The following is a 21955-nucleotide window of genomic DNA, read 5'->3' on the forward strand; positions in this document are numbered from 1 at the left end:
ACACTGGAAGAGTACAGGATTCCATCTGCATCTGATGAAGGCGAGCTCTGTCTGCAGGACTTCACCAACACCCATCCACAAGCCGCTGCAGTCCGACCTTGCGCTTCTGAGTAAATGGCTGGGGTTGGCCTTCCAGCTATTGCTCCAACTGGTAGCCAGGAGTGGGTGTGCGAGGGAGTGAGTGGCTGTGTGACGTGAGCCTGCTAATAATAATATTATATTGATCCTATCAATAACAGCAAAGACTAAAAGGTGCCTTCAGAAATAGTGGTTGTCATCTGTCTACCCCTCTGCACTCAGTCCCGTTCGGTAAAAGGGGATGTACAACATGTGCATGATCAGTAATTGAAATAAATGAAGAAAAATCGCTTACTCTTTAACGTGGTGTGACATTCTCCCTTTTACTGCTCTTTACCTCTCTAAACACTAAGCACTCTGAGCCCACCCTGTTGGAGCAGCTCCGTGATCTCAACCAGTCCCTCAAGCTGAGTGGTTAATATTCATAAATCTGCAGTTTATCTACAGTAAATTTGAGGGGAATCTTAATTCTCTAAAACAGCAAGATGAACATTCACCAAGAATAAAAGCATTTTCCTTTTGAAGGTTGAACAGCTCAAAGAGGAGATCTGTGAGTATCAGAAAAGCGAGAAGCAAGTACTTCCATTGTCTGTGCCAAGCGAGACTGAAGAAGTTGCATTGTCCTCACTGCAGGTATTTTCAAGGGCTTTTTGTTTGCCATTCTAGAAAGCAAATTGAGCAGAGGCGCCCCGCTCTGTGTTTCAGCCCCATGCCATAAGTGAAGATGCACAGCTTGCAGTGCAGAAACGCTTGTGTTCTCCTTTCTGCGTATGTGTGAGTGCATCCTGTGCAGGTGTGACATAGGTTTTACACTGGGCATGATGAATACACTGGTGTGTAGAACGTGTCTGTTGGTGTAAGCTAATACCCACGGGTGCCTTCATATTACTGTGGGTCTTGGGGTTTTCTCCTCCTGTGGCCGGTGGATTATCTAATGCAGGTAGAGTAGCAGATGTAGATCATGGGTTTTTGTTGTGTTGTCTTATTTATGACAGACTTGGGTAGCTTTGGAATCACATGGTGCTAAGATTTCAGTCTTAATTATGCGCTAACTTTTCATTTTCTCTACAGTCACAGGCCACAAAGGATGAAGGGAGGGCTGAAGGAGACCATGTTTCAGGCAAAGCCGACTCTGACCAAGAAGACAGACATCAGAGTAGTGAAACACTTCACAAAAGGTGAGCAATGTAGAAATCCTCCTTCATCTGTTGTATTTTCACAGCGGCTTATTTGGCGCTCTGATTGCTGGTATTCTGTCCTGCAGGGTGCATTTAAACATTGGGGTTTTTAGAGTGTTTAGAGCTTTGTTCCTCTGCTCCCAACTCAGAAAGTTTGGAGGTAATGCAGTCTTGAGTGGGTCTGTAGCCCTTAGTATCAAGAACGTGGGCTGTTCTCTGGTAGTTTCCCGAGTTTGTGGCTTTTCTAAAAGAATAGGGTTGAGCTTTTATGGCTCTCTGCAGACAAAAGTGTTGTTTTCAACACTTTTTGCTGCTGAGAAGATTTCTTTGGATTTGGTTCCTGTCCAGGGATGTACCAAGACAACTCTGCTTTAAGACTGAAATATGTAAACTGGGATTTTTAAGGGAAGTCAAAGCTTCATTCTGCTGTGGCCTGCTCAGGAAGCTGCTGCTGAGCCTCTTCTGGCAGGCTCAAGGAGGAAAAGGGGGTCTTGGTGCCATCCCTCTGTCCCTCTTTTCTCTCCTCTTGAAATGCCCGAACCTGTTCCCCCACCTCAGGCAGGTGAATTTGCCATTGCCTCTCTTCTGTTAGCATCCTCCTGCCTGACCAGTTTTCTCCCCTGACCTTCATCATTACTTGTGTAGAGCCCATCACCAATAATTCTCATGCATCACCACCTAAATAAGAGCAGGCACAAGTCAAGCTGGATGCCAGACTCAAAATTAGCAGGACAGAAATATTCCATAGTGAAAAACACATCGGGTCTTCCTCACCGGTGGCAAGTGGTTTGGATGTGTGTCAATGTGTTTATATAGCAGTTTCTAGCCTTGGTGATGTCAGTCTTTGGTGTGTAGGTGCCGAGAGGTGATTGAAAACATCGAGGGCAGGAATTCACAGCTCCTTCACAAGCTGCAAAAACTGGAGCAGGAGCACGAGGATTTGGTTGAGCGCAATGAGGAGCTAGAATCAATTCTGGGAGAGACACAGATCCAAACCAAGCAGGAGAAGGAACAGTTTGAGAGTGAGGTGGAGGGACTTCACCGGAAAGTAAGTAAGGAATGGAAGAAATATGGTTTGGCTTTGTTTAATTCTAGCTGCTTTTCTCTCTGCCTATTGATTAGTAAAATAAAATGGTGTTTGACCTAAACCTGCATGCTGCTCTGTTTAGTTTGACAAGAAATGCAACTAGAAAAAGCTGCCGGTTTCAGAAAAGAGAGGAAAAGGAGGAAAAAATTCCAGCAGTGAGTAAATGGTGCTTGCTTGGAGGTGCAGATTCCCCCAGTGTCACAGCAGCATTGTCTCTTCCAGCTCCTGTTCCCCCTCCCCAGTGCTTGGGCAAGCAGAGTTAACGAGCTAATGTACCTCCTGCATCCACAGGAGTGAGATCAGGCAACACTCCCTTCCCATACAGTACGTATGGGCTCTGCACCCTTCGCTTTCTTGGCCAAGCAAAGCCTTTTTGTTTCAAGTTGCATCTTTTTTCTTTGGAGCTTTTTCTTCTGAACCTCTTGTAGCTTGGAAGCTATTTCCCCTGAGAGGCATCTGTGCTCCTGATGGACTTCAGTGTCTGTCTCCTCCTGGAACTGCTTTTCCATGTTGGACAGTTGTTTCTTCTGCCTGCAGTTCCTGGTGAAGAGCAAGTTCTAGGAAGCCCCAAGTCCTCTTGAGGCTCAGAAGAGAGGCAAGAGGTTTTCCTGAAGCCCATGAGTTGTCCCTTAACCTGGCACCCATGACAGAAGTCCAGGCTTTCACTTGAATCCCTAACCCCTCTCCAGACCTGTCCAACAGATGAAAATGGTCAGTGTGGGACCCTGATACTCCTTGACCTGAAGAAAGGTCACCAGTGAAGCATGCTGATGACAAAAGATGGCACTTCCACAGGCACAGCATTTTGGAGACCTGTCAGCGCATGTGGCAAACATTGAGGCAATTCTGGGTGTGGGCAGGCCAGGATCTGCACTGCCTGGGGACATCCCTGCTGAAAGTAACAAATTTGAGGGGACAGCGAGTTTCTCTCATTGCCTACTATCTCTTGCTGCAGCATCTGCTGTTGAGCGGGGCAAGCATAGCTGGATGCATCTTTCTGAAGAGCTGTGACAAGCTGATATGTTTAGAGAAGCTCTGCTCAATCTTGACTGAGATGTAATCTCACCAGTCTCTCTCTCTTTCTCGTGTCCGGCTCGGTTTTGGGCACCCTCAACCCAGGACAATCTGGATCTTTTCCTGTCACTAGGACAAGACCATTCAGATCATCCTTTGACTTCAGGAGGTTGATAGAAAGTCTGTTATTTCCACTCATTTCCATGTGACAGGGAACCTCTGGGAAATTGCAGAGGTGAAGCACCATGTTGATTATCTGGTTTACCAGAACCATGGCAACATTCGAGGTCTCCCTGCAACACCTGCAGAGCCATCTCCATCCATGTTTTGAGCAAGGGTTAAGTTATTGCTGAAGCTTCCTGGATTGCCAGGACTATGATCACTACAGAGACCGTCTCAACCACAGAGGGGAGAGGGCAACTCAGCCCAAGGAAGGAAGAGCTTTTGGCCAGGCAGTAGGGCTTCAGCCAAAGGAAAAGATGTTCATGTACTTGCTGTTGTGTTAAAATGCGATGCAGGAGGTAGTACGGTGTGAAGGTGTATCCCATGTGAATGCTGAAGTAGCCATGTCTCCAGGATGAACTGTTCAAAGGAAGAAAAGGTGAATTACTTGTCAGTAGCCTCTGGCTGTGAGGAAAGAGTCTCTAAGGACAGTGAAGCAGACTGCAGGCATGTTCAAATACCTTTATGCCAGCAGACATTGTGTTTCTAAATGCGTAGCTGAGGAGCCAAGGGCAGGCTCTCTGATGGGAACGGTTAAATGTCCATCCACCGTGACTGTGCTTTTGTTTAAATCGGGGTTTGTTCAGCACACGCTAAAATGTTTCCCACTTTTTCACTGATGTAGAATAAACACAACCCTCCACAAGTCAAACAAGATGCATTTTCAGTTTGGAGAAATCCCTTCTTTGCTCAGTGACGTTGGTAAACAGATCCCTGGGAACGCTGCTTTGGGGGATGCAGGGTGAACACAGCTGGGAGCACCGAGTAGCCAAGGAGACGCGAGGCATTTTGGCTGGCATGAGCTTGGCAGCCGCTGTCGCTGAAAAGGAGACAGAGAAGAGGCATGCAGGGCAGCAGAGGAGTGACAGGAAGATTGCTGGGTGGAAGAGGAGGTGGGTTAAACCTCAGCTAAATCCAGTGTCTGCTCAGATGGAGGCTGCAGAGCTGCACCCTTCATCTCCAGGGCGCTTTTGGGTGCCTTGGAGGTAATGAGGGAAGGCCTGCATGAAGTCAGGTGTGCTGGAGCCCAGAGAAGGGAGCGCTGCTGGGTGTTTGCCAGGCTGCCCCATGCGAGAATGACTTGGAAGTCTTTTTCTATTTTGGCCCGACTACAAAAATCTTGGCTGATTAGGCCACTGACTCAGAACAAGGACACCAGGATACAATGTGAGTATTGTTCTGCCGTTGTCACGAGACTTAAGTGCGCAACTTAAATGCTTAAAAGTTAGCAGCTTGGAGGAAAAGCAAAATGATGGAAATGCATGGCTGGGCATCAACTTCATGACCAAAGGTTAGCTGGGGGGGTGGAAAAAGGAGGTTTATTGTGCCTTTGAGATCCCTTTCACAGCTCTTACATCCTGTTGAACCCCAAACTATCATCTAGTAATGCAAGAGGAGGGGGGTTTATTGCCCTCTGGCTCCTCTGTAAGAGGCCTGGGTGTTTCACCCCACTGATTTCCTTTTAACGCCTAGATGGGTAACATCATTGGTCCTAAATGGTATTGCAGCAGCATTCTTCTGTTAGAGATCATTCCCTGCGGGGAGCTTCAAGAGAGCCATCTCATGCCTGAAGCCTGTCAGTGAAAGCAAAGCTCCCGGGCTTTGACACACTGCTTTGTAATCACTTTAAATGGACTGGGATTGGCAGAGACTTGGCACTTCATCGGCTTTGTGTTCCCATTGGAAAGGAATGAGAAATGATCTCTGAATAAGCACAAGGAAAGGAGTGTGAGAAAGGTGTAAGGCATCTTACGTGCTTCACCATACACACATCCGTCTGAGTGGGGTGATGGATGTTGCTTGTGTGGGTTCAGGGTAATCTGTGTACAGATGAAGCTGGACTTCATCTCCTTCCAGTGTCCCCACTTGCTCTGCTGCCTCGTTCAGTGAAAGCCCAGCTCGGGCAGTGGGGAGGCCAGCTTGGTGGTTTAAAAATAAGAAAAACAAACTTTCTTCCGAGTGTAAGGACCTGAAAGGAAAGGCTGCTGAATGCTGTGCTGGCTGGCAGCAGAGTGGAGTGGCTGCGAGTGCCAAAACTCAGATTTTGCAAAAGCGTCTACAGGAACTGTAATTGGGAGGAGAAGATGGACTGCTCCTGGCTCCTTTAAGACCTTTAAAACTGCAGGACTACTAATAGTTCCCACAAGATCCCCTCACAAGGGTGGGTATCCCTCGGAGGGGATAGTGCAAATTCGGAGGGAGCATTTGTCCAGACAAACTCTTTTCTTCCAGGAGAAGTACAGAGCTCAGAGTTTTGCTGGCTCAGGAGTCCTTGGAGCCTTGCAGGAAGGAGTGACCAACCTCATTTGAGTGGTGGAGGGACCAGGACAAGTCCTGGTGGACTGGGTCCAACAACTGCTTGGGTGAGATCAGCTGCAGGGGAGTGAGCGCTGCAAGAGCCTGGGAAAGGAGGATGGCCCGTGATCTAAAACAGGGTCTCGTGGGGTCCTCTGTGTTGGGAGAGCAGCATGTAGAAGGCCCACAAGCTGTGGAGGCCTTGAGTTTTCACCATACATCTGAGTCGTTTCTCTCCTTTTGTGGAGCAGGGTTTTCTGACTTGGCCTTGGATGGCTCCTTCACCCTTTGAAGCAGCAGGATGAAAGATGTGAGCGGGAGCTAGCCCACACTGGCGGCTGTCCACGTCCCTTCTTACTCCTCGCTTCCAAACATGGGGCCTATTCTGTAATAGCAGCACAAGGAGCAATTTAGTAGTAGTTGTGCATTTAGTACTAGTGGTGAGTACTGGTTTGGTTTTAATTTGTGGCTTGTCTATGTTAAGATCACAAGTTTAGAAACAGAGTTACTTGAAGTGCAGAAGAACAAAACCGAGATGAGTGGGGAAGAGCAGGCATCGTCTGGAGCACAAGAGATGCAAGAGGTAAGAGGTTTTCCTTGGGAAAGAAATGGTTTTGTTTAGAAACATATTAAATGAGCAGCTCCTGTGAATGCTCTTTGTCACCATCTTCGTAGCCCATCAGCTCATGTGAGACAGATGGAGGTCTTTAGAGGGAAGCAGCTAACATGCCGATATTTTCTCCCTGATAACTCTTATGAGCTTGTCTTGTCTTCAGCACCGTGGAGCTTGTTGACTCCCCAGTGAGGGTGAAGGGTTTACACATGTGCAGGTGCTTGACTCTTGTTTAGGGTTTAGTGAAACGTAGGTAGCACGTAGGTATGTTAACAAGGCTGTTTCCAGGCTGGCTTTGGGCTGACTCTGCTGTCGATTTGTTACTTGCCAGCCAGACAAGTGGTATGTAAACCAGACAGAGCTTATTACATGTGGGAGAGAACCTTCCCAAGGTTTCTTGGGTGAGGTGGAGGCTCCAGGCCTTCAGAGATGTCCAGCCAGCCCTGGGTATAAGGTGCAGGAATCCTGCTGGCAAATTTTAAGAAGCGTTTTTTCTATCCTTGTTTTCTTGAGGACACATTTTCTGCATTTTGTTTCTCTTTTGCTAGAACAAATCATAGAATCATAGAATCATAGAATCATTTAGGTTGGAAAGATCATCTGGTCCAACGTTTCTACGTAAGAGCACAGACTACCCCCGGCGCAGCCCCTTCCAGTGCTTGGCAGCCCTTTCATTGAAAAAATTTTTCCTGATGTCCAACCTAACCTGCCCTAGTGCTACTTCAGACCATTTCCCCTCATCCTATTGTCCGTTACCAGGAAGAAGAGGCCGACCCCCACCTTGCTACAGCCTCTTATCAGGTAGTTGTAGACGGCAATAAGGTCTCCCCTCAGCCTCCTCTTCTCCAGACTAAACAACCCCAGTTCCCTCAGCCGCTCCTCATGAGACTTGTGCTTCAGACCCCTCACCATCAAATGATGCTGAAGTGACTCTTAACTTTGGTTGTTCCAGATGCTGGAAAGCTGTCAGGAAACAATAGAAAAGTTGGGAAGTCAGCTGGGAGAGCGGAGAGAACGGAGGAAGCAGTTTGCATCTGAGCTTGAACTGTTACGAGAAGATCTGAAGTCTGAGAAGAAGGTGTTGGGCAGCCAGGTACTTATAGCTCCTATAGCGGGACTCCCTGCAGGAGGCAGTTGCCTTTTGTGACTCCATAAAACATCCCCAGTTGCCTCCCAGTGTGTTGCTTGGCTTCTCTTCATGCATTTCTCTAATCCAGCCAGTTTCAAAGCTTCTTTGGTAGTTGGTTTTAAATCCATCTCCTTTAACGGAGCTGTCTCTAACTCCGTAATTTATTTTTCCTTTCAGTTAATCTAATAACAAAACAGTAATTCAAAGTTTGCAGCCAAAGCCCCCTTCTCTAGAGGGCAGAGTGGAAGGTTTTCAGACTTGGGTATTTATTGCAGAGTTATTTGTGTCTGTGAGGCTCATGATCATGAGCCTTCATCTCTGTGTGACAACACGGCAGGGTACTTGTAGGTTTGAGCCAAGACTTCCCTGCAGAGCAACATCACGGTTACCCGTTAGCAGCGATTGCTTTTCTGAGCTCAATCAGCTGGCTAATTCTGAATCTGTTTAACATGGGTTAATGTTAATAGTATCTTTCTTACCCAGAATATGGTATGATAAGAAGTCATAGCACATAAGAGTCTATATGAGCAGCTTTCTGGGATCCTGGTGCTGCTTTTTGTTACCTGCCCTAAGGACCTCTGTACACTTTGCTTGAAGTGATTTAACTGCTAGATTGACTTCTGGCGGGTTCATCTCTGCTGGGAGAGTTGCTGGTGCTCTTGTCTTCTAACTGGGCCATAGAGGAGAGAGAGCGTGCAATGCTAGCAAAATTGCACAAGGGCTGGCACAGACATAGGCAAGGATAGGGGCTGAAAATTAGGCTAAAAGTTAGGAGAGCTGCAGATCTGTGGCCTGGATCAGGCAGACAAGGGGGACCTGAGGTAGTCTGGCAAAGGGGGAAGGGGTTACATCAATTACTAACCTGATTTTTTAGCACTCTGAGAGGCCTTAAACCACTTCCTTGAACGTGAGTAAAAACCAATGAAAGTCCCAAACTGTTGGCACAACTGCATATACACAAGAATCTTACTGGAGGAACAGTGGCATCTAGAGGACAGAACGGCTGTTAAGCCACAAATTCCCATTGTAAAAGCTTGGGATACAGACCAAGCCTTGCTAAAGTGCAGTTTAGGAAGAGGCTAGGTCAGTCTATGAATATGCATATGAAAAGGAACTGTCTGATTTGGGGGATGATGGGGAAAATGGGAAGAGTCACTCGTTAACATTTGCATCCCAATAGTTCAATCTACTCATGGTCCAGGTTTTAATCAAATTCATACATCCCTGTATGTTTGGTTGTAATTTAGCCACCAGTTGGCCGGTGGTTTTGCCTAAGGAGAGAACTATTTTTCCATCAAAGGGATCATGAGATGAAACCCAATGACCTGTTTTAGACTGAACATCTGTAACAGTCTTGAAAATAGAGAACTTTGCATGGGTTTGGTGGGATTCCTGACTTCATAAATGGGTTCATTCCCTTTTCATAGAGTAGCCGTATTGGGACGAATCATTTACTGAGTGCTGGAAGTTAGCTTGGCATCAAATCATCAGTTTTCATGGGCGATATGCACGTGGAGGTCAAGATCTGAGGTTGTTTGCATTGTGTTTGTCAGGATGTCCAACACATAGAATGGGCGAGTAAATTGGATAGTATTTTTGTTCTTGTAAATTTTAATGATGTGCTGTGAACTGATGCTATGCAAAGAGCTCTTTGCTTTTTTTTTTTTTTAACTTTCTTCTTGTTTTTAAGGGTTTTGGACTTTTGAGAGGAGAAGGCTTTTTCTGAGCTTGTAGTTAGAGGTGTGTTACATCCGTTAACTCCTGCAGTTTCCTCAACAGTTGCCTGACTCACAATCAGAGTTTACAAACCATTGTAATAACTTCCCAAGTCTCCAAAGAACATCAGCATGCAGGGATCTCATTAATGTATCCCACAAGAAGCTACATAAAGATAATGCTTTGTTAGATACAGAGGTGAGAAATGGAAAGAAATCCCTGTTGTTCTGATGTCTGATGCAGAAAGAAACTGCTGGTATATGTTGCTCAAATATAAATAAATTCATCTTACTGTAGATAAGACCACCTGAAATTGAAATATTAGTGCTAGCATACACTCAGGAAGATGTATTGATTAAAAAAGCTTTGGGAATCAGTCATTTAGTGGACTTAAAAGCGTTTTCTTGGAAGGATTTGATTTCATCACTGCTTGGCAGGGGATATTAGGCAGACTGGTTCCGATCCAGTCTGGGAGTTCCTGTGTCCTTACGCATTCCTCGTGCCTCCCCTTCTTGCCCCTTTTATTTTCTTGACATCTTCTCTTCATGCCTCAGGTTTTGCATCTGCCGTTGCCTGGTGTTAAGGCAGGAGATGACGTTGGAAGTGGAGAGTGGCCCTCTGTAGAAAGCTGGTTTGGGTTGACTTGGGTGGAGGATGCTTTCAGTGTGAGACAGCTGAGTACATATCTTGTACTCTTCCCGTTTTACCAAGAATAGCTGGTTTCATAAAGAAATATCACACCTGATATAAAACCCTGACAACTACATATGGGCAACAGAAGGATGAAATCAAATAAGGAAATGTGATTTGATGATAGTTTACACGCAGCTACTTCCCGTGCAGAAAAAGCCTTGCATGTGTATCTTCAAGGGTGAAGAACTACAATAATTTACCAATTTAGCTACAGAATCACAGGCCATGTCTTGATAAAGTCCCCACATTGCCTTATACTGCTCAAAAGGTTTTCATGAGACCAAAGAAAATCAAAGTTGTGGTGTTTTCTGACCTTACAGGTCTCTGAACTCCTACAAGAAAGAGAACGGATTAACAAACTTGAGCAGAAACCTGAAGATCTATGTTCAGATGAAAGGATGTATGAAGAACAGATGGCTAAAGTAGTATTTTTGGAAGAACAGATCAAAAACTTGAGGAATGAACAAGAACTGCTCTGGTAAACCTTAACAAGGCCTGTGGTACTTTCTATACTCATCTTTGCAGACTAATTGTTTAGCCTTTTAAAAATCCCCATAGTGCTGCTGCTGGCAAAAAATGGGCACAACAGCTTTGTGTCTTCCTTATCAGGGAATTGTGTCTCTGCAGAGATTTTGGTGAATAAGCATTTCCCTTAGTTGACATCATGATCAGTCAGAAGTAAACTTTTTTTTTTTTCTGCCGCCATTCCAGATTCTGAACGGCATAAATGAGAGCTGTACTTAAGGGAGGCAGCTCCTTCTCCTGGAGTGAGGTAGTATTTGGACTAACACAGTCCCAAAAAGCTCCCATCGTGGACTTGGGCTCCTTGGGGCTCCCTGCTGCCAGCAGCCGATGATATACATCCCGCTGGGGTTTTGGTTGTCTGTGGAGGGCAGGTGTCAGTAGGTGTCGGGGTTGGAAATAGAGCTCTTATAGGTCCCTTGACTCCCCTTTTTCAGTAGAGCAATACAAATTTGGAGTTGGAGCATCCATGCTCAGGCTCTCATTAGTAAGTAAAACCTTGGATTAAATCCAGCATAGTTCCAGTCAGCTCAATTACCTGGATAACTAGGTACTGGGATAAAGTAAACCAGGACAAGATGGGTAGGTTAGCTTATAGGGACATGGTTTGGATTGAGATAAGTGGGACAGCTTGTTTGGGAGACCTGAGCCTGTACATCCAAACAACGAGGCGTTGCACGAGTGCTTCTGTGCCACTTGTGAGCGCAGACCAACTCATGCGGCCCCATGAGAGTGTTTCCTCAGCCAGCAGTTAACCTACCCGTGAATGATTGGGAGCTGACCCTCTGGACACACATTTTTTTTCTGTGGGTCAGTGTCCAGGGGAGACTGACCCTTGCCCAGAACTGCTAGACCCAGGATTAAATCCCCTTTGGAGCCTCACCAGATACTTGAGCATTGCCTTGAGCATTGCACTGGACTCTCATATCCCGAGTTTTTCCCCATCGGAGGGTGGTTTCCCTTGGATGTGTATAGTTATCTCTCTCCTTTACTATTTCTCCTTCAAGTTCTGAATTACTAGAAAGCAACAAGAAGAGGGAGGAGCTAGAAAAGCAGCTAAAAGAGAGCAATGAAGAAAAACGGTTGTTACTGGAAGAAATTGCACAGCTAAAACAAGATACCCTGACTATCTGGGAGCAGGGCAGCAGCACTCTTGAAGAGACTTGGAAGATGAATCAAGGCATGGTGCATAGAGAGAACAGGTTTCTCGTGTCGCAGAGCTCTGCAGGCAGTTTAAATGGGAGCATTAAACAGGTATGGGCAGCTTTGCCATCTGCACTGTTACTTTTTTCTTTCAGGAACTTAGTGGCAAAACGTAATTAAAATGTACCAGAAGCCAGTTTGGAAGCCAGAGTTTGGAAGAGAAGAGAGGATGGGGTGGCCTGTAGGCAGGACTGGGAGTGGAAAGGAGAGGATCAGAGTCATGCTGATAGCGAGAAGCAGCAAATCTTTATTCAGTGTTATGGAGTTAGCGTGCTGGGGGAGATGAGAGGCTGGCTGATTTGCTCGGGGATAAAGTTTAGAAATCAGGTAGGAATGTCATGATTTCCTTCTGTCATGTTTTTGGACATAGTGGGAACTTGGATAAACTGAATGGCACCCGTGGTACACATGAAAGAAAGAAGTTATATCATCCTTAGATGATGTTTTAAACCTTTTGGAGCTCTTTCTCAGCTCCTTTTTGGAATGTGAGCAACGGAGCTGGCTTGCTGTTCCCACAACGGTCTTGCAGAAGCTGTTCCGCTTCCCTGCTGCTCCTTGCAATTTTCTGCTCTTGCACTCCAGTGCTTGAACTCTTCCCACAACTGCTGCCCCACAGTGGCAGCTCACAAGCAGCTGAGTTTTGCTGCAAGCCTGTGCCTGTGTCTCCAATTGCTCTACCAGGCAAGACCCCTATTTGTCGCTAGGTTTAGCTGTGTTTTAATGCAATTTCTTCACCTTTCTTACTGTGTGATATAAAAAAGGGGATGAGCAGCTAGCTCTGCCAAAAGGGGAAGAAATGATGAAGGTACCCTGGATGGGGAGCCTGAGGAGGGCCAAGGATTATATGCAGGAGTTTGGAAGAGAAGAGAGGACAGGGTGGCCCGTAGGTAGGACTGGGAGTGGAAAGGAGAGGATCAGAGTCATGCTGATACCAAGAAGCAGAAAATCTGTACAGTTAAGCAGACTGAGCAAGATACAAGACGTGGAGGGGATGCTGAAATGGATCTTGATAGAAGCAAGTGGGGAAAAAAACCCACAAACCCTAACTGATCTCGAGGACAAATGACATTGCCAGATCCCACAGTGCTAGATCAAGACTTCCCAGTTTGGGCATTTATCTGGGGATTTATCTGAGAAGGGAAGCTTGATCTTCAGTGGATTTCATCTGGTCCCAAGAGCAGAGGGTGAAGACGCAAAGTGGAATGCAGATCGGCAGAGGGCTGGAAGCAATGCTGGGAAGAAGGGGTTTGGTACACCAAATGTGGGAAGAAATTTTAGTCTGTGTACAAGGCACTTGCAAGAAGATGGGTGAACCAAAGAGCTTACCTTCTGAAAGCCATCATAGACCATCAGTGACCACCTCATGGTGTCCAGGCTGCTCTTGCATTGTGCCAGCACGTTCCTGTACCGTTGCCAGGACTCACTTTGTTCCTGCTACCTCTGCGAGCTGTGGCTGGATGTGCCACTCCTGCTTCGTGGGACTCTGGCACAAGAGTTAAGAGGAACCTGTGTGGCTTTGCTTTTGTTTGACAGGTTCATTTTAATAGGGATTTGTTCCCTCATGCAGATTATTGCATCTTCTCCCTTGACCTCAAGAGTTGTATCGGCTTCTCTGACGGGATGGATGGGGTAGGGAGCAGGACATAGTGTGGGGGCAGAAGAAACGCTTGCCTGGCTTTACCCATCTTCCTACTTAAATGCCCTTAAATCCTACTGGCATGCCTCTACCTTTCTTAATTACCAGTCTTTATCTTTCCTTGAAGTTAATTGCCATGTAACCTTTGTTGTTGTACTGTTCCTGCAGAGTCTGTCCGACGAGAGATTCCAGCAGCAGGAGGAAAAAATGCAGCAATTGCGACAGGACTTGCGTCGCGTTCAGAACTTGTGCAGCTCAGCCGAGAGGGAGCTGAGATACGAAAGGGAGAAGAACATCGACTTACAAAAGCAAAATGTCTTGCTCCAACAGGAGTGCACCAAGGTACAAACAGAGCAGGGAGAGCTGTTTGAAGTCAGCATCACATCGTTTTTACAAGTAGTGGGAGGTCTGAGGTGCTGATTTCAACAGATTTACAGCTTGCTGATTTACATTTGACTGCACAGTACCTGGGGCTCTCAAGTGTGCTCTGTCTCAGCTTCATGGGAAGCACGCTGCCTCCAAATAAAACTTCGTGTGTGCTGTACTTGCTCCCTGTATTTCTCTTTTATTCTTGTTCACTCTCTGGTAATCCTGGTGCCCCATTCTTGATCAAGACATTTCAGATGACATATGTTTAAGCACAAACTTGATTTCTTCTTCTTTTGAAACTCAGGTCAAAGCTGAGCTGAAGCAAGCCCGGGCAAAACTCACGGACACAACTGAAACATGTTCCTCTCTCTCAGCACAGTGGCAAAAAAGCCAGCAGAAGGTCAAAGAACTGGAACAAGAGCTCTTAAAGTCCTCCCAAGCTGATAAACTGCAGAGCAGTCTGCAACAGAAACTTGCACAGGAGAAATCCAAAGTATGCGAAGCACAGAAAAAGGTAACTCATCAGCGCGAGCTAAGTTAGCAGGAGGTACGTTTTTAGCAGTTTCAGTGCAGCTGTAGTCCAGATAAAAGAAGCACTAGCACATCATGAGTTGGTTCCCTGAAGTCCATTTTGCTAGTCTGTTTTGCGATCACTTGGCTAAATATTTTAGGAAAAATGTCTGTTATTAGTTGGAGCATAATCAAGACAACAGAAGCCAAATCTGATGGCTCAGCTCCTGTCTCTAAAGCTCAGTATCTCCGAGAATACCAGTGGTAGGGCTGGCAGGCACGGGGAGCCCAGATCACATTCTTGCTGAGGAGATGTGCTGCTCTTTGCTAGCTGGGAAGTTGCAAAGGCTTGTGTTTGCCATGGCACCAATTCAGCCATGTTCCTGCACTAATTGTTGGATACGGTTTTGAAACATGCAGGATCAAATCAGGTGCAGAAAGGATTGTTGCTAATTCATGACATTGTGTCTAAAGCAAAATCTGGTAGCTGTTGGAAGGGTTTTACTTTTAATGGACCTTGACACAAAGACACAGAGAAATAGTTTTGAGTAGAAGCAAGCTAATCTTTCATTCCCATGACTCGGATACTGAGGGATCAAACGGATATGAATCCCTTGGATTCAGATACTGGCCTATAAATTTAGAAAGTTTAATCTGTGTCCAATTTTAATCCGAGATTTCAAAACTCCAGCAAAAGAAAAAAGAGGAATTGAAGGAGGCCCGAGAAAATGAAGCTCGTGTGCAGCAAGAACTTCTTGAGGAGCAGCTGAAAAGGTACCCAGAGCTGGGTAGGACCTGTTCTGCATGCAGAGGGCAGGTGTGTGCCACCAAATGCTGCTGTGCCAGCCAGCCAGCTACCTCCTGCAGCTCCACACCTGGCCTTTGGTGGGCTCACAGTCACTGCACCACTGGTTTTGCTTCTTATCTCTCCTTTTGACCTGCTGGTGTCCCTGGCAGAGCTCCACAGGATCCCCTCTTTATGAGACTGAAAAGATTTTTGGAGACTTCAGCTGCCTCAGAAGGCGCGTGGCTCCTCCTGCCAGCCCAGTTGGTTTGGTTTACCCTCTAGATGCCAGCAGTCCCCTTTCTTGTGCAGTGGGGGTTGATGATCCAAGATACATCACACACCCTTTCACGTGCCACTGGGACATGGGGACAGCCAGGATGCACTGATTTCCTTCCACCCGCAGTGTTGCCCAGGGCAGGTGCAGAGCAGTGCGATGTTTTTAGATCGCAGCCAGCCTTGAATTCACGGTGGTGGCACATCACGGCCTGGCCTCCACGTCAGTGTCTCACTGTCACACCAACATACTTTCAGGAAGCTCCTGGAGCAGCAGGTGGAGGAGCTGCGGCAGCAGCTCCGGCATTCACGGGAGACGGAGGCGTCGCTGGCCAAGATGCACGTGGAGCTGCAGGCCAAGACTCTGCACGTCCTAGAAGATGAGAGGAAAACTGACTCGAGTGAGGTGAGCTGCAGCAGGGATGGATTCTCATCACCCAAGGGGATGCTGTGCTGGTGGCTGACTCCAAAGCAGACCACTAAGCTCTGGGGGGAAATGGGACCATCCCAGTGTGAAATCTGTGCCTGGGAACGGCTGGAATAGGCTCGAATCCAGCCAGGTGCTGAGCCCTTGTAGATCCCACTGATGTAAACAGGAGCTGGAGGAAAAGCATGATCCTATCTTGTGTAGGCTTCCTGGGGCTGCAGCTCTGAGGGCACAGAAGGAGGACTTGATGGCTTCTTCCCCTTTTCTTGCAGAGCATGGAGCTTTTTGCAGGACATTTTTGGCAGTCCGCTAACTGGGAGGATGCTTTACCTCCCTCTGACACATTGAAGCCTACAGCCCCCCCCCCAGCAGCACAGAAATCCACCCTCCCCCTTCTTTAAGGGGGCAGTGGCGTCGGGGGCAGAATGGATGGATATTATCTGTAGTGGGAACCATTAGGATTTATGACAGAGAAGCTGTCAAGATCAGACTGAAAGGAGGCAGAGGGACCCCTACAGCTGAGGACACACAGACAATAAAAAATAGATGTTTTCCAGCACCTCCAGTGTCAGAAGGAAAACCAGAAGCTTTCACAGCAACTTTCACTGCTGAAGGAGGAAAACAAAGCCCTTTATGAGGAAGGAGTCCGTCTCCTGAACCAGAAGGATCTGTATGTCAGGTAATGACTGAAGCAGCAGGGGGATAGGTAGACACAAAAAAAACTACCCAGGAATTGCTGTTTGTATGCCTGGCAGTGATGCTGGGTTTGACTGGGGGGTTGTGGAGTCTCCTCCTTTGGAGATATTCAAAGTCCACCTGGATGAAGTCCTGTGTAACATGGTCTAGGAGAACCTGCTTTAGCTGGGGGTTTGGGCTAGATGATCTCCCGAGGTCCCTTCCAACCCTTGCGATTCTGCGACTGTTCTGTAGCCTTTCTTTTCTCTCCTGTTCAAGGCATTTAGCAAAGAGAGATCTGCCTTAGAATTATAGAATTACAGAATCATTTAGGCTGGAAAAGCCCTTTAAGATCACCAAGCCCAACTGTTCCCCTAACCCTGCCATCCCACCACTAAACCCTGTCCCTAAGCACGTCGTCTGCCCAGCTTTTAAATCCCCCCAGGGATGGGGACTCGACCCCTTCCCTGGGCAGCCCCTTCCAGTGCTTGACAGCCCTTTCATTGAAAAAATTTTTCCTGATGTCCAGCCTGGCCAGGTCCCTGGCCTTAACCCAACACCCCTGCGTGCAGTTACGTTATGCATCGCCTGTCTGCTGTCATGTTCTCCTTGGCAGCTGAAGGCAGCACAGAAAACGAGGGGGTGCTTGGGGGGAGGGCTGTGGGTGCTGCTGTTTAGTGTCTGGCATTGGCAGAGAGGCTCCATGGAACTGCTCATTTCTCCCCGGAGTACTTCTGATCTTGATTGATCTTTTGATCTGTGTTTCAAATTAGATCATAGAATTCTATGATTCTATGATCTAATTTGAAGCACAGTACCCTTTTTGTCATGGATTTTGAGCAAATGTGGGCAAATGTCCCTTACCTGTTAGAGGTTTCTCTGTTTTTTGGACAATATTTTCCCTTCTTTCCCAACTGACTAGAAATAAACAAGAGCACTGCCTAAATGGGACAAGGTTGAGGGGAAGAGCAATGATCACAAGTCTCAGTAGACACAAATATTTAACCCCAGTGTTGCACCTCTAAGAAGTGCCCACTGAAGTGGCTCTGTCTGCAGCCTGTTTGCCTGACCCTTGCTGTTGGGATTCTTCTTTGCCTTTCCCCCCTATATACAAATACTTCCCCTTAACCACCCACATCCCCACCCAAATAAACAGCTTGCTCCCATTTACCCTTTTCCCCATTACTTCCAGTTTGGTGACTTTATAACCCTATTTGGTATAAAGAGCTGAGAGGGGTGAGCACAAGGGTTTGTAAAGCTGGGAATCAGTTTTGGGAATGCTTTGGGTCCCTTTCCCTCAATTTCTGTTTGGTTGACACTTAACGATATAACTTTTGCAACAACAAAAAAAAAAACCAACAAACTGATCGGTGAAAAGACATAGTCTGGAAAGTCAGCGTGCTCGTCCTGCCTTGAGCTGCACAGTCAAAAGGAGCTGGGTAGATGGCTGAGGCTCCCAGTTCAGGCTTTGAAGAGCCTGAATAAATACAGGACGTCTCCTGCCTTGCTTTTGACCCAGAACACAAAAGCATTTCACTGCCTGATGTTTGTCTCTCTGCCTCCTCAGGAAATATAACGAAATGCAGCTCCGCCACAAAGACAAGATCCGCAGAGCCAAAGAGACCTTTATCCACGAGGTGAAACAGAGGGACAGCAGAATTAAGCAGCTTGAAAATGAGCTCAGTGAGTCGAAGCTCCAAGTGGAAAAGGTGAGAGACCACATCGAGGGCTTCTCCCACGAGGGATGGCAGGGGAGCAGGCTACAGCGTGTCTGCAGGAGCATCCCTTCTGCCAAAAAGAAATGCAGTTTAGGAAAAAAGGGAATGAGATTTAGTAACAGCTGGTGTGAAGGCACCAGGATTGCACTGTTAAACAACCAGACAGTTGGGGCATGGGGAGCGCTGCCTGGTGTGCTGCTCCCGCTCGGTGCGCAGGACTGACGCTGCCCTGGGAAACAGCCAGCAGTGCCAAGGGGCTCTGACCCATCCTTGTAGGAACAAAAAGCCAAAAGAAAATTCCTGGGTCAAGTTTTCCCTCAAGGCCATGTCCTCAAATCCCATTCAGAAACTACCTAAGCTCTATTTTCTTTTGCCACAGAGATAGTACTGCTGGGAAGTGACTTAAAAGCCGCTTTTGGGGGTATGGTACATCAAATAGCCTACCACTGCTAGGATTGAACAGGCTTGGTGGTGACCCTTTGGTAACGTGCTCTAAGGTTTGCAGAGGACAGAGAATAGTGAAGAGTTAACCACTGGTTATTTCCTTCTGCACCACTGCTCAGGGGAAGGTGCTGATTGCACAGATCACTGCTGAGAATGAGAAATTACTCCAGGAAAGACGACGGCTCCTCCAGAAGATAACTGACCAAGAAGAGACCCCTTGGAGCAACCGGTCTGCGACTGCCACCCTGCAGAGCAGGTAGGCGCTTCATGATGTCCATGCCCCTGGGAGCCTGCCTCTTCCCAGCACTTTTCCGGTTTTATTCCTATTTCTCTTAAGAAATCCAGAGGAAAGCCTGAACTGTGCCCCAGTCACTAGTGCTGTGGCTTTTAATTGCTAATTAAAATAAATTTAATTAGCCCCTTTCCCCATCAAAGCCCTCAGCATACAGCTGAAGGCTGTGGAGGCCAAAGGGTTTGAGGTGGAAAATGAAAATGCCCCTTTGAAAACATAGCATGGCCAGAAGGAAAATAACTTGTGCCTTGTACATGTGACGTGTTCAGAGTGAAGATCCTGGATGAGGAGAACATGCGGCTGCATGAGAGCAAGCTCCAGCTCTCTGGCCACGTGCCCAGCTCACAGCGCACACCGAGGACTGTCCACGCTCCCAACACGGAGGTGAGACTTGGTCTCAGCAGACAGGATGCAGGAGCTGATGTCTCCTGTGAATGACGGGTGGTTTTTGCAGCTGAGGGTGCTGGAGAAAAGCTGAATCAATCCTTCAGATCCATCCTTGGGATGGAAAGGGGCACCAAACACATGGTAGATCTGCCACAGCTTTGTTGGCGAGGAGGGACTTTGCGGGGAGCTGCAAGCTTAATAACACTTGCCGTAACGCTCCATCCCCGAGCTGCTGTGCAAGGAGATACTTTTTCACAAGGACAGAAACTTCACTTTGGCACTTTTGCAGCTTTAGAGTTGTTAAAAGACCTTGGGTTTAAAATTGGTGTTAAAATTAGGAGAAACAACCCAGAGCAGTGTGGTTGGGAACCTGTAAGCCAAAAAAACCTCAGGCCAAGCTGAGCCATAGGATCGACCATGTTGAACTGAATGAGGATCGGCCTAGAAACTCAGTTTCAGATTGACCAAGGTCATGAAGAACTTGAGGGGAAAAATGGAGAAAAATCTAGGAAAGCCAACGATTGTGTTTCAGTAACTCTTCAAACAAAACAAGGTGGATTTGGAAGTTTATTGGTACATTTTTAAATTTGGAGGGAACCCAGTTTGGTTGGAAATGAGCTGTTAAGGAGGAAAGTCCTGTTTAGGGCCTGGCAGAAAGAGCTGTTTGTGCATTCCAATGTGTTTTATTTCTCTCTCTTTGTTTCACCTGGGCTAGTTAGGGTTTGGTTTTTTTTTTTTTTAGTTTAAATTCAGACCCAAAGGACAACTCTATGAATAGTACCTCAGTGCAGCTTGAGTTCTTGGGGAGAATTGTCAGTGGAGCTGGGGGCACTTTGTTTGTTGATGCTCAGGGCCTGACATGCAGCTCCTCCCCTGAAAGTCTCTGTTCTTCCTTCCAGGACCCGAAGAGTGTTAATTTCTCCGAACGCCAACTACAGAGTAAGGTGTTGCCATCTCCCCGTACCAGGTACCGTGGGGTAAAAGGAGGAGGCAGGGAATGCCTCTCTGCATGCAGTGAGGGTGAAGTTGAGCATTTTGGCTGCTCCACCCTGTGCTTCACCTCCAAGGGTCTTTTTTTTTTTTTTCCCCTTGGTCAAGTTATAGAGAAAATGGTATTAAGATGACTCCATGAAACTAATGGGAAGAAGTAAAATTTTCAAAATATGTGGGGGAACACTGTGGGATTTAGACATCAGCTTGGTGCCCAGTGGTTTTGGAGGAGTGTCTTTACGCGAGAGGATACAAGGCTTAGAAGACCACTGCTGCCCAGAGCTGTGTGACCCACATCCCAGGCTATGGGGCAGGAGGGAGCCTGAGCTATTTCTCTGCTTGTGTAGCCAGGAGCACCACGATCCGTGGCAAAACGGGCAAGAGGGAGGCAGAGAGACTCTGCAATTTTGGTCTCTGCTTGCAGAACAGCCAGCTTGCTTACAGCTATGGCGGGTGACAGACGGTCTGTCACAAGCCAGTGTAGGTTCTGGGGTAGATGGGGGCTGTCACCTACTTGACTGGAGGAAGAGTATCAGTGCCTTAGTCCAAGTGACAGGCACTGACCGCAGCTTGGTACTGCCTCGCAGAGATGGTGGGAGGAGCATTGGGGCTGTGCAGATGTAGGAGGGTCTGATAGAGCTTCCAGAATGACTTGAGAGAGGAAATTTGTTTTCAGCTTCCCACCGAGAGAACTGCCGGACTCTCTCAGCACCCTGAAGGCCACTCAAGATGCCAAGCCGGAAGGAGAAGCTGAAAGCCAAGACTCATCTTTTTGCTTATCCCCCTCTCAACCTTCTGAGATCGGCTACTTAAATGTAGCTTCGCCTGGAGACACCACAGCCTCCCAGCTGCAGGAGGAGAGTCAGAGCATCAGCTCTGAGAACTTCTAAATGGGGAAAAGGAGTTGGAAAATATTAGCTGGACTACAAGGTTTTGGGCTCCTGTTGCTGTGGGATGATGAGGACTGCACGGGGGGAATAGAATTGCCAAATGGACTGACCTGGTGATTTCTGTGATATAGTTCAACTAAATTATTCAACAGATTATTTTTTTTTTTTCAACTTTATCCAACTGTAAATATGTGTGTCAACCCTGATCCAGCTGGAGGCTGGAATTTGTAGATAAACTCAGTAAAGTGGAAGAGTGGGGGGGTGAAGCATATCTTCCGCTGAACCCCAATTCCTTTGTCCAGTCAAAAATTACAAGCTTTGTAAATAAAACATGGAAAAGTTCCATTCCCTGCTCTTTGATCCCGACTGCTCCCTGCTGTGTGCCCACTTTTCTCTGTTCCCTTCAGTCTGTGCACATGAACGTAGATGGAGGAAATGGAGTAAAAGCACAGAGAACAAATGAGGGGATCTGAACAGCCAGAGAAGAAAAGAAGGAAGTTACCCTCACTCAGTTTGCAGATGACACCAAACTGGGCGGGAGTGTGGATCTGCTGGAGGGCTCTGTAGAGGGAGCTGGCCAGGCTGGACCCATGGGCCCAGGCCAATTGGGTGAGGGTCAACAAGGCCAAGGGCCGGGTCCTGCCCTGGGGTCACAACAACCCAACGCAACACCACAGGTGTGGGGAAGAGTGGCTGGAAAGCTGCCCCGTAGAAAAGGACCTGGGGGTGTTGGTCGACAGTTCCTTGGGAGCAGACCCTGATCCCCGCCCCCGGCTCCCCCCTCCTGTCAGGCAGTTGTAGGGAGCG

The 21955-nt window shown here is 47.3% G+C and overlaps 1 protein-coding gene across 4 annotated transcripts in view; it reads left to right on the forward strand.

The window, feature by feature from the left end:
- The window catches only part of CCDC30 (coiled-coil domain containing 30), a 37670-nt gene extending 15860 nt beyond the window's left edge, over nt 1-21810 (forward strand). For all 4 annotated transcript variants that reach the window (XM_035903737.1, XM_035903736.1, XM_035903738.1 and 1 more), the window contains 17 exons: nt 604-711; nt 1150-1256; nt 2112-2304; nt 6359-6457; nt 7440-7580; nt 10346-10503; nt 11555-11801; nt 13555-13728; nt 14060-14269; nt 14942-15039; nt 15584-15731; nt 16310-16431; nt 17995-18136; nt 18709-18845; nt 19151-19265; nt 20168-20235; nt 20935-21810. In XM_035903737.1, coding sequence (XP_035759630.1) covers nt 604-711; nt 1150-1256; nt 2112-2304; nt 6359-6457; nt 7440-7580; nt 10346-10503; nt 11555-11801; nt 13555-13728; nt 14060-14269; nt 14942-15039; nt 15584-15731; nt 16310-16431; nt 17995-18136; nt 18709-18845; nt 19151-19265; nt 20168-20235; nt 20935-21148 — 2481 coding nt within the window. In that variant the 3' untranslated portion in view covers nt 21149-21810. The remainder of the gene's footprint in view (nt 1-603; nt 712-1149; nt 1257-2111; nt 2305-6358; nt 6458-7439; nt 7581-10345; nt 10504-11554; nt 11802-13554; nt 13729-14059; nt 14270-14941; nt 15040-15583; nt 15732-16309; nt 16432-17994; nt 18137-18708; nt 18846-19150; nt 19266-20167; nt 20236-20934) is intronic.
- Nucleotides 21811-21955: the final 145 nt, after the last annotated feature.

This window comes from Egretta garzetta, unplaced genomic scaffold, assembly GCF_000687185.1.
Source record: "Egretta garzetta isolate BGI_Z169 unplaced genomic scaffold, ASM68718v1 scaffold1151, whole genome shotgun sequence".
Taxonomy (NCBI): domain Eukaryota; kingdom Metazoa; phylum Chordata; class Aves; order Pelecaniformes; family Ardeidae; genus Egretta; species Egretta garzetta.